The sequence below is a fragment of the Pelmatolapia mariae genome, linkage group LG9, assembly GCF_036321145.2.
Source record: "Pelmatolapia mariae isolate MD_Pm_ZW linkage group LG9, Pm_UMD_F_2, whole genome shotgun sequence".
NCBI classification, from domain to species: domain Eukaryota; kingdom Metazoa; phylum Chordata; class Actinopteri; order Cichliformes; family Cichlidae; genus Pelmatolapia; species Pelmatolapia mariae.
In genome coordinates, this window is record NC_086235.1 from 16948322 (window position 1) to 16960991 (window position 12670).

At 40.7% G+C, this 12670-nt stretch overlaps 1 protein-coding gene across 1 annotated transcript in view; it reads right to left on the reverse strand.

Moving 5' to 3' along the window:
* Positions 1-2826: 2826 nt before the first annotated feature.
* Positions 2827-12670, reverse strand: part of plxdc2b (plexin domain containing 2b) — a 107548-nt gene continuing 97704 nt past the window's right edge. Inside the window, exons 13-14 of the mRNA XM_063483572.1 lie at positions 8423-8589; positions 2827-7686 (exon numbers count right to left, since the gene is read on the reverse strand). Of these exons, the coding sequence (XP_063339642.1) occupies positions 7567-7686; positions 8423-8589 (287 nt within the window). The 3' untranslated portion in view covers positions 2827-7566. The remainder of the gene's footprint in view (positions 7687-8422; positions 8590-12670) is intronic.

Below are 12670 nucleotides of genomic sequence, written 5' to 3' on the forward strand. Positions count from 1 at the left end.
GAATGTAATCAAACTGGTTACAAAGGGGAAAGTGTTATTTTTAGGATACTGGAACCTGATATTAGCTGGCATAATGTTAGCTTATAACCAGCTGTTTAACATTCCTGAGATGGGAGTGTTATAATAATGGATTGCATTTATATAGCACTTTTCAATTCCCTCAAAGCGCTATTCATTCACTCTCACACACTGGTTGAGGCAAGCTACAGTTGTAGCCACAGCTGCCCTGGGACAGCCTTGCTTCAGACTGACAGAAGCAAGGCTGTCATATCGTGCCATCGGCCCCTCACCAGTAGGCGGAGAGTGAAGTGTCTTGCCCAAAGACACAACAACCAAGACAGACAGAGCTGGGGATCGAACCGGCAACCTTCCGGTTACAAGATGGGCTTCCAACCCCTGAACCACGGTCGCTCCGTTATACGTCTAAACTGCTGATAATAAGCAGCCGTGATAATATCTGGAATAAATAAGTATGTTTATGGATGTTTTCATGTGTTAGAGCCCCGACTAAACTTCAAGAGATGAGGCTTGAGGTTGCCACTGTATTCAAGATGGTGGGTCAACATGGCAACTTCCACAAACCAGTTTATGAGACCCCAGTATTCAATTAAATTCAATTCAATTTTATTTATTTAGCGCCAAATCACAACAAAAGTTGCCTCAAGGTGCTTTGTATTGTACAGTAGATACAGAGAAAAGCTCAACAATCGTATGACCCCCTATGAGCAAGCACTTTGACGACAGTGGGAAGGAAAAACTCCCTTTTAACAGGAAGAAACCTCCGGCAGAAACAGGCTCAGGGAGGGGCGGCCATCTGCTGCGACCGGTTGCGGTGGGAGAAGGAAAACAGGATAAAGACATGCTGTGGAAGAGAGACAGAGATTAATAACAGATATAATTCAATGCAGAGAGGTCTATTAACACATAGTGAGTGAGAAAGGTGACTGGAAAGGAAAAACTCGATGCATCATGGGAATCCCCTGGCAGCCTACGTCTATTGCAGCATAACTAAGGGAGGATTCAGGGTCACCTGGTCCAGCCCTAACTATATGCTTTAGCAAAAAGGAAAGTTTTAAGTCTAATCTTGAAAGTAGAGATAGTGTCTGTCTCCCGAATCCAAACTGGAAGCTGGTTCCACAGAAGAGGGGCCTGAAAACTGAAGGCTCTCCCTCCCATTCTACTTTTAAATACTCAACAAGTAGGCCTGCAGTGTGAGAGCGAAGTGCTCTAATAGGATGATATGGTACTACAAGGTCATTGAGATAAGATGGGGCCTGATTATTTAAGACCTTGTATGTGAGGAGCAGGATTTTGAATTCAATTCTGGATTTAACAGGAAGCCAATGAAGGGAAGCCAATACAGGAGAAATATGTTCTCTCTTTCTAGTCCCTGTCAGGACTCTTGCTGCAGCATTTTGGATTAGCTGAAGGCTTTTCAGCGAGTTTTTAGGACATCCTGATAATAAGGAATTACAGTAGTCCAGCCTGGAAGTAATAAATGCATGAACTAGTTTTTCAGCGTCACTCTGAGACAGGATATTTCTAAGTTTAGAGATGTTGCGCAAATGGAAGAAAGCAGTCTTACATATTTGTTGAATATGTGCGTTGAAGGACATATCCTGGTCAAAAATGACTCCAAGGTTCCTCACAGCGTTACTGGAGGCCAATGTAATGCCATACAGAGTAAGAATCTGGTTAGATACCATATTTCTAAGATTTTCAGGGCCAAGTACAATAACCTCAGTTTTATCTGAATTAAGAAGCAGAAAGTTAGCGGCCATCCAGGTCTTTATGTCTTTAAGACATTCCTGCAGTTTAACTAATTGGTGTGTGTTATCTGGCTTCATGGATAGATAGAGCTGGGTGTCATCTGCATAGCAGTGTAAATGTATGCTATGTCTTCTAATGATACTGCCTAGGGGAAGCATGTATAATGTAAACAGAATTGGTCCTAGCACTGAACCCTGTGGAACTCCATAATTGACCTCAGTGTGTGAAGAGGACTCTCCATTTACATGTACAAATTGGAGTCTATTAGATAGATATGATACAAACCACTGCAGTGCAGTACCTGTAATACCTACAGCATGTTCTAATCGCTCTAATAGGATATTATGGTCAACAGTATCAAACGCTGCACTGAGGTCTAGCAGGACAAGCACATAGATGAGTCCACTGTCAGAGGCCATAAGAAGGTCATTTGTAACCTTCACTAAAGCTGTTTCTGTGCTGTGATGAGCTCTGAAACCTGACTGAAACTCTTCAAATAAGCCATTCCTCTGCAGATGATCTGTTAGCTGTTTGACGACTACTCTTTCAAGGATTTTTGATATGAAAGGAAGGTTGGAGATTGGCCTATAATTAGCTAAGACAGCTGGGTCTAGAGATGGCTTTTTGAGTAAAGGTTTAACTAGTAGCTTCTTGGAAGATGTAATTACACACTAATCAATGTATATTTATGAGTAAAATATTCTTTTTTTCTATTACATAAACTAAAAAAAATAACTGACTACACCTTTAAATGTGTTTTTAAGTCTTGTACTTAAATTAAAGGCTCACAAATGTTGGGGAAATGAATGCAAATCCAAAAAGTACTCATTTTGAATCTATGTACTGCGAGGGTCTGTAACTATAAAATTTCTGCACAACTTCATTAAATATACTAAAGATATGGTAGTATATTTATACTAGTATAGTAGAATCAAAAAGAAGTTGGACATGCATGCTTAAACAAAAGAAACATAATTTGCTGGACCATGCAAAGAAACAGACATGTGACTGTTTTTACCAACATTTTTTATTATTTCAAATGTAATCAAAACGACAGTAGTTACAGAAATTACAGACAGCTATGATACTTTATGATTTCGAGTCTTATTGTTTGCTATGAAAGTGTCATGATAAGATAAAACCAACGTCACAGCTGGAAGAAAACTCCAATTCTTGTATCTGTATGTTGAGCTCCTGGAACATTTGCTGAATCTGTGACTCAGTATCATTTAATCCAACTCATAAGAGAGCAAAGAAAACAGCAGTAACCAATCCCAATGACACAACTGTGCTGCTTTTGTTAAAAGTGGGAGTGAAAGCCATTAGTCAGGTCCAGTGAAGCAAGTGAAGACTTTGCTGCTAGAAAACCCAGTTTCCACTATCAGAGCATTGCCAGAGTGTGATAATTATTGTACTTGTGTGGCAAATGTCCCATAATATTTCACAATCTCATTATTTTACAACACATAGTAGTTGAAATAAGCCGAGGCTGCCTCATTTTAGGACAGTGGACTACAGCTTACACCTGTGCCTGCACACATTTTCTCTCATGACATCTTTTTTTTACCGATCTGACTTGTGTACAATAGTGCTCCTCAAAATATAATAACTGTAATCCTCTAGGATAACATTTTTTCCATCTGGCAATGCTGCGCGACTGAAGTGTTTTCAGCTTTTGTAAATGTGTTCAGTGCAAACAAATGTGACCTCCGGTCATGTTCTCGGACTGCATTTTCACAGCAGTCGTAAAAACACTTGCAGTTTCAGGTGGCACCGTACGGTAAGTGGATGATTTGATGACTTTCACAGAGCATTTCTCCACAGGGATCGATCTACCGGTACTAAAAAACAAAAAATGGACCTGGAGGTGTGGAGAAGCCATTGGCTCACAATTGTTAGAGAAATATTGTTGCGATGCATGTCACGAACCACGACCCAGCTGCATAGCTCCACTGACTGAATGACTAGTGTATAGAGTGACAAAGGCTAACATGACTCAGAGCCGTAGACAATATAAAAGGCAGACATAGCTTCCAGCTCTGTAAAGTGACGCCGACTGTACCTTGAACCTATTTTTTTTTAAATGTTCTGCAAGTGGAGACTCCTTTGGTTATAAAGAAGTTTATGGGGAAACTACACTCACCTCCCTTGCTTTGTGACCTCAGTATACAATTTACTTTCAGCTGCTCCCTTATTTACAAGGGGCCGCATGGCCATGTTTAAAGCTCTACACTAAGTAAATTAATGACTTTATTTGCTCAGTTGCTAGTTTCAGGTAATAGGACATAAATTCCATATTGTAAATTATGATCAATTTAAACACAACAAAGAAGGATTATTTAGGATGTCCTCATTGGCTAACAACATAAGGACGTTTCCAGCTGTGGAATTTTTCAGATTTTGTGAGTCCCGAATAAGGAGTTTGATAACAAGTGGCTAAATTTACTAGTCATAAAGTTAAAGTCATGTGACCACGATGTAGTTCACACAGTTAAGATTTTATGCCTTGTGTGACTCTTCGAAAATCATAAATATCTTTCTGAACACACTAAAGTAAAGTATTAAACAAGTGTTACTTCCCACAAAACCCCAAGGACAAATCTGGGTGATGCTAATTTGGCAGTTTAAACTTTTCTTTGCTTGATAGTGAAAATGACTTTTAAAGTCTTTTAAGTTGAACTTCATCATTGGGCTTGAATTTGCTTGGCCTGATTTTAACAGTTGGAGTCTGTTAATCAGAGCCGACGTTCACCTGACATCACTTAACATGGACAGTAGAGTCTTCTTATTTTTGACTTAAATGGGGCCAGAATAACGCTGCATGATTTCTGCTCATGTGGCTTCGTATCAGCTTGATGAATTAGTCCATTGATTTTCTTGTCCAAACTCCTTGGAGAAGAGATTTGCCTCCATGTGAGTGCGTGACTTGAACTGCCAACTCTGTACATGTGCTTGAAACTTGCTTGAAACTAAGACCTTAACTAAACGGAATAATTTAAAAAGATTTTTTAGGAAGTGATTCTGTTCACTTCGCTCACCTAGTGGGACTTTACTGCACTTGAACAATGTGTTCTTTCCAAGGACACAGGACAACGTGGTGGCACCTGCGACTTTAGTATTGTTTAAAAAACCCCAATACAACCAATTTCAGAATGACAGGAAAAACTTTGCTAATATAAGTTCAATGAATTAAAATATTCCCAACACACATGTTATAAAATATAAGAGAATGTATTGATTCTAAACAGGCCCCTATGCTTTCTGTGTAGATTAACATGTATTTTAACCAAACAGGCAAAGTACTGGCTCCTCTAAAATGAACAAAGCAACTAAAATCCAAAGGTTGGTTGCTTAAGTACGCTTACTACTGTTGTAGTTGTATTTTTAGTTGTGTAACTGCCTACAAGTTGTGACTATGCTGGTACTAGCAGACTGCCACATTTGTTTGATTGAACTTTGTTAAAAGCTTTACTAACCTTTTGGAGAAAGTGAGTGAATGTATAACACTATCTCAGGTATCACTGTGCCGACTGGAGTTGTTGATATATCATATCGATATCGAGCCTAAACTCTTCTTCCAGGGCCCGTTTGTTAGCTGATGATGCAAACTTGAAATTAGTAGGTTAGTTAGATAGGCATACTGTTAATTTCTAATGAATGACATTTTACCTCTTGTAATTCTGGTTATTCATAGAAAGGCTACTAAGAGACACTGGTAGTAGAACTCTTTAAACGTATTGATAATGCAAAGCTTAAGCTTTACTGTGCCTGGAATTGTAAAAAATTACTGGACAGTCATTGATGGTGGGAAGGATTTAGAAAATGCTAATCAGGGATGTCTAATTTTTATGACATCAAAAATGCTTGCACAGTATCACTTTAATCCATAGACTGTACACAAAGGATGGATCTAGCTTCCTGGTTTGAAAAGTGACATCATTTTGGAGCGAAAACCTGCAATTTCTTTCAATGTCCAGCAGGGCTCGACTCCTCTGCTTGGAAAACAAAAACCTTCATGTTTAGAGGTCTACGGGAAACTGCCCTTGGGCGCCGTTGATCTCTTACCTCAAACTTTTTTCTGATCAGTTCATGGCCTTAGCTGATAGTTTCAAATCTTAGGGGGAGGGGGGAGGTTGAGGTAAATACATGTGACTGAAATTCTGATTAGTCTTTGGTCTCAATGCCAACAAAGTGTAAATAAAAAAAGAATTCAGAGATTGGAGTTCTTATGCGTTTTCACCATAGAAATGAATGGATGTAATATTGCACATTTTATTATTCAGTAAAACTCCAGGATTTTGAGCTCTAGTTTGTTTAAATGAGTCTACAATCATTGGTGTAAAACATGATTTTCTCTTGAAATGAGTGAATTGTTGTGACAGCAATGACTAGAACAATATTCACATTTAAGTAAAAAAGTAGAGAAAAAAAGGCCACTCATAAAAAATAAGAAAAGAAGATTCTCATCACTGCTATACTGCAAATGTTTGCCATGAGTTACCTGAATCTGCAAATGTTTTGGCCTTGGTATATACATTACTATGATGACATGACAGCTATTAAATGTGGACACAGAACTGGTTACGCTTGGCAACAACTGGAAAATAAACCGACACTGTAAAAATGAATCAAATCTCCAATCAGACCAGTGTGTTTTCTGGCTCACGCAAACTGTATCCAGGTACTTCTAAGTAAAATCAATAAGAGCCAGCTCAAATATATGCACCCATATAGCAGGTGGATACCCAATCACTACTGTAAACTGTCTTCTGTATTCACACACGAGAATCACTTACACTCCAGAAAATATATTCACACTCACAAGCGCCTGTCTTGTAATTTGCATTAGTACCACATGTTGAATGAGAAACAAAAAAGAAGTGCAAACTCTACTCAGGGACGAAATGGCACGGCAGTAAAGAAATCAATGCAAAGGGAAGGATAGTGTCCATCACCCATTAAAAAAAAACAACAACAAAACCCCCCACCTTACACTTCATTTTCACAAAATGAAACCAGCCCCCAAAAATCACAAACTAATTCAACACCCATGCCGAATGTTCAGAGCTTTACTCCCAGCTGTGATCGATTGAGTTCAGCTCGCGTCATATCACGCAGCCACAGCCTCTCTGTGCAGAGTGGACTGTGGAAAAGTCAATTAAGCCTGCGATGGTATTGAAAAGCAATACCGACGGTCTGTACAGATAAATGCGCCAACCCCTGTGAAAACATAGAGAAAGGAAAAGGAAAAGAAGGAAAAACCTGATGGATATACAAAGGCCTATAATGTGTAACCCCCATGGACAATAAAGTGGACATCTTTGTTCACACACTCTGTATTGATTCTGAAAATATATATTGTATAATTCACCCTGCTCCCCAACCCAACCAGACACACGGCTATCAGTCAAGCTGTACAGTCCCACCATGGCAACGCGATAGCAGTCGTAAAAACTCTTAACGAATGCAGAGCCGATGACGTCTGCGCTGTTCCCTCCCTCTGCCCCCCGGCAGCTCAGCTCCTTGCTAACGGGAGCTGAACAGTGGGTATGTCTGGGGATAGTCTTCAGGGGTGTCTCGCTTTCTCATGTCACCGGTCACTGTATCCAGTCTCATCTAGCGCTCAATGGGCCGATTGTACAGTCTTAACGAGTCATTGTGTACACTGAGCTCCTCCACCAATAAGTGCATCCTGGAGGTTCCAGGTGAGAAGTCCCCGTGGAGCAGGAGAGAGGAGGGCTAGCACAGGAGGGAGGCTGCGGAGGGGAGGGAGGGATGTGGATGCCACCTCCTCCCTCAGCACTGCTCGGACTCGATGAAGCCCTCCTTCTCCTGGCCCACTGGCTCCACCTCCGCGTAGGCTGGGTGACCCGACCCCCGGCGAAACTTCATGGCAGGCCACCTGCTTGGACGTCTCTACAGGAGAGAAGTTAAAGATTGAAGGTCAGAGGCAACAAATGTGGTCAAATGTGGTTGCTGTGTAGTGCATTCACCTAAAGCCCTTTTATTTCAGTGTCTAACTTGACATCTATGCAGCGTATGGTGCCACACACCTAAGACCCCATTGGTTGCTAACAGATTTCCATGGTTACCTGTAGTTTGCATGAAAGATGGTGACTTACTTGTCACCTACTAGTGGAGAGGCAGTAAAAGTTGAGAGAGTGCAAAACAAACCAGAAATGGATAATGTTTGCTTTCAAAGTAAAATCAACTTTAACTTTGAAAGAAAGTGTTTCCGGTTTGCAGCCATTAGGTGTCATACAAACCATGGCCAATAATGGTAATCTGCTTGGATCCGGTGCAGCACTATATACGTTCTTGTGACTAATTGCACCTTGTGAGTGCCACTAGCCTCCAGAAACCACTCACCAACCAGTCACTGAATGCACACTTTTCCCTAGCAAAACATATATTACACTTCACTTTCAAATGATGGCTGTCTGCATTTTTCAGAAATTAGATATATTCAGCTTATTGAGAACACCTATGAATGTTAACCAGTTTGATTCTCATAAGAATGAATAAAAAAACGATATTAAATATAACACAGGAAAATATGATAAGTAATTTTATGTCAAGGTGTAAGACTGACAATCAGCCCTCTGATGTCAGAAACAGATGAACTTTCTTTCCCGCTGGTGCCGCTGCTCACCTCGATAAGGAAGAGGCTGGCTGCAGAGGTCGGGTGATGGTAGATGTAGACTGTGATCAGCACGCCTGCAATCATGATAAGCATCACCAGCAAGATGCCCAGGATCAAACCAGTGTGAAGAGGATGAGTGCCTTTCACCCTGTCTACAGCACTGTCAGCTGGCATCACTGGAAAACAAAACAAGAAGCCATTATGTTGTCACACACGCATTCTGTTTGCTATTTCAGATTGTTAAGCACCACTGGTTTAATTATCACTTTGTGCCACATGCTTAAAGCAAGTGTTACATTTTCTCTGGTTTCGTTGCAGTTTTGTTGTCGACCAGCAGGGGACACTCATTATTCATCAATACGCTCCTTTCCTGCTTGTGCCGATATGCCTTAAAGTTCAGCTTTCGCTCCGTGTCACCATTGTAGGAAAAAGGCATTTCATTTTAAAACCTAAGAAATGCACCGCTCTCATTCAGCCATGCACATTCAGCCATGCACGTCTGATTCATTTTCAGTGACTCTAAAAGTATTTGTTGAATGGTTAAAGGACATTTCTTTCACTTGGAGAACAAATTCAAGGTTCACTGTGCAACTGGGTCTTTAGTAGTCTCTGGCACGATTGTTCTGAAGGCTTTTTAGGCATTCAAGAGCAGTTCTCTTCTCCCATAAGTGCGAGTAAGAGTTAATCCCACACCAAGGTTAGCAGTGTCTGGTCCTGATGGGAGGAAGAGGAAGGTCTATAGCTGCTGATAAAGTCCTATTATAGCCTTAAGTCGTGGCACTGCAAACCGAAGAGGCTGTAAGTAGTGACTACATAAGAGATCGGTCCTTCAGCCGGTCTTGGAAGTCAGCGCTAGTCTGTAAAGCACTTCATCAGATTTATATTTGAACCTCAAAGTCGACCCAGCAGGTGTTTTGAGAGTTCTTTTGAAGATGATCACAGCAGCCTGTAAACTTACTGGGAAATCTCAGTTTTCATCTTTGGGGGTACAATTTCACAAAACACACACACAGACAAAAATACAAAAACTAAGAGAACTTCCTCTGCAATTTGTCAGAGGGAAGAATACACATAATAATGACAGAAAATACAAACAGTGTCCCAGCAGAGAACATAACCCAGCAAGGATTCTGCCTTCATGTTGTACCTCATCTCACACAGATTTATAGCAGGTTCAGGCCACGTGTACTCACAAAGCTTTTTTTTTTCTCCTTCTGTGCCACCCTGGCAACCTCTCCAGGGCTCCTCCCCGGCTTTAATTAGCAGCAATACCCACCACTCGGCCTGTCAGCCAAGCAGCCTCTCCCCTGGCTCTCTGCCTCATTGATTTCCGGCGTACTCGGGTTGTAATCAAATCTGTGCAATGTGTGTGGGAATTCACTGTTAATGTGTTTGTCTGTGTAGACATTATGTGCCCACCATAACTGGGAATGAAAAATAAAAAGAACGAATGGATAATTTGCTGTGCTGAAACAAAACAACTGATGGCCAGCAATGCTGACAACCCAACTGTGTCTACCGTTCGTCAATCAGCTATGAAGGCAGTGAGTCGGGATTCTTGCTTGACATCCTTGCTTTTGCGCTTAATGTAGTAAACACATGATCTGAGTATGCTCTGTTTTTCTCAGAGACAAGACACTTTCCCATGCGTTTGTCCGCTGGAGCTGCACAGAGCCATCTCCTGCTTCAGCTGGAAGCCCAAACGATGCGACAAGCTGTTAGTTGGGGGTGTTGGAAGGTTAGCGGGGGGCATTTGGCTAAGCGGAGATGTAGACATAATGAGAAATCAAAAGCCTAGCAGCTAAAAACCAGCAGAATGCAAGCAGAGAGTGTCCGACCCCTGGAGGAGCACAGCGCTCTGGCACAGAGAGTTTCATCTGGACTCTTCTGAGTCTAAGCCAATAAGACAGCAGCAAAGGCCTCAAAATATCACATACACTGGGTGATAGTGGTCTGGTGAAACAAGCAAAAATTTCTGTGTGATTTCCAGGCTCATGTGCAGCCATGTGTCCAATAACAGATGTATTATGTGAAAAGTGGAGCTGGACAAGGCTTTAAAGACTGTGGAAAAACTGTGCAAACATGCAAAAACCCCACATTTATATGTTTTACTGAGGCAAAAACTGTAGTCATACTTAAACACCTTAATAGTGCACAACTGACATAATCAAAGCACCTAAAGCATTGCCTTGATGCATGCTCAATCATCCAGGTAAGCAAATCCCAAAAGGTTGATTCTGTTTATCTGGACATCCAGATGCGTCCAGATTTCAATGAAACATTTCTCCCATTGAAAACACTACGTCCAGAGGAACAAAATCAACCTTTTGGGGCACATAAAGTATTTTTTCATAACTGTTTTCAGAATCATACACATTAAAATGAATTTACTGGACCATAAACTGTTGATGATTTTAATTACCTCTATAATGCCAGACAGCTTGATCTATACCATACTTTGAAACTGTTTGCTCAAAGTATGTATATACAGATGAAACTGTTGGCTAACCTATCAATAAACAGCTGAAGTAGCTAGCTAAAACTGAGAATAAAAACTTGAAAATCACTGGCTAGCTGTTAAAATAATTATCTGGCAGTCTGGGAAACAGTTTCTATTGATCACTAATAGATGGAGAGTATTATGAAGTAGGAACTACAAGAGGACAAATTGCTGAAAGCCGTAACTGTAACCATAACTGCTAATGATAAGCTGAAAATAGTACTTTTCCAGGCTCAAATGAACATCTTTAAAGATGAGAGGTGGTGCTGGCGGAGGAGTTTTTGAGCCTGTCTGACTGGATACTTTGGTGGGAGTATGAAATGACGGCTGGGAGCCAGTGCTGTCTACAAAACAACCACAAAATATCAAGTTTGCAAAAAAAGAATTCTTAAATGTTCTTATTTTTTATCACAAAAAGAGCTTACATTGGTGTAACTTCAGTTACAGAAATACTTCAGTTTACTGACACCAGAGCCAGCATGGCTTAAAATACATAAGTATTTTATATAATATGAAAATATAGTATATGAATACTGTAATGGTGGGAGTATTTAACACTGCAGCACAATACAGTTGGATAGGGACAAAGTGGTAGGTGTACAGCACATCGAATTCATTCCTCATTAGCTTTGTCCTTATGACTGCTAGGACCTGAGCACTAATGGATGACAGAGCTCTTAGACAGCAATAAAATACATTAGAGATTTTGAGAGAGGACAAATGAGACCAGAGGAAACCAAGCCAATCTGTTCATTTTCAGCTCCACATTAGTGCCACGGTTGGCGCAGGGGAGTACAACTGTTCTCTCACTTGGCTAATGGGTTTCAGGAAACCAACAACACAAACTGAGCAGACCTATAATTCAGCCTTTTTGTAAATAGGAGTCGGGGAGCAGTAGCGCTGAGAAGCAGCTCCTGAAAAAAAGGCGGCTCACTCCTGTTGTTTCTTATCTTGGCTCTTATTGGAGCTGTAATCACCTCTGCATTTCCTGTCACCGTCAAGGTCAGACCAATCCTGGCTGTGATGTGAGTTAAACATGCTAGATCACCCAGACAAACTGACAGGAAGCAGGCTGATTAAATACAACTTCATAAACACCCACTCGTTACAATAGCAATACAAGCAATACAGAGGAAAAGCCAATATAATTTCTCGCTTTTTATGTTTCAGTCCTTTCCTCACAATTTAGCTTCACCTTGAATAACACCATTGCCAGGTATGCGACGATAAAGGGTAGATGCATGAAAAATATGCAAAGAGATATCATCGCAGCACCAGGCACCAGCACAAGAGTGCTCAAGTGATGGGAAACATGCAGCGTTTGTGTAATGAAAGTGTGATAGAAGCCGTGGATTTCCAATTGCTTTCGAGCAGGAAATGAAACATTTGAGAGGCTATCTCCGAAAACTGATGGAGTTCAAAGTCATTTCAGGAGTTTGGATGGTTTTTTTTCCTCCCCCCCACACATAACACCAACTAAAGCACATTGAAAGAAAAAACTGCTGTTTTCCTGACAACAGTCAGTGTCAAATTAGATCTGACATTTTAGGGTAATCACAACCTCAATCTAACATTATAGTATCTTTAACGTTAGCTGTCTCCTCTGAATCCCCCAAAGTCTAATTTGAATGTTTTAAGTTTGCTTGTACTACTATAAATGTTCATGGTTTATGTACATTTTATGCTGAAAGGGCATTGTTCTCATGTTTTTATCTCATATCATTAGAACATTTTACACAGGATCAGAAAAAACAGCT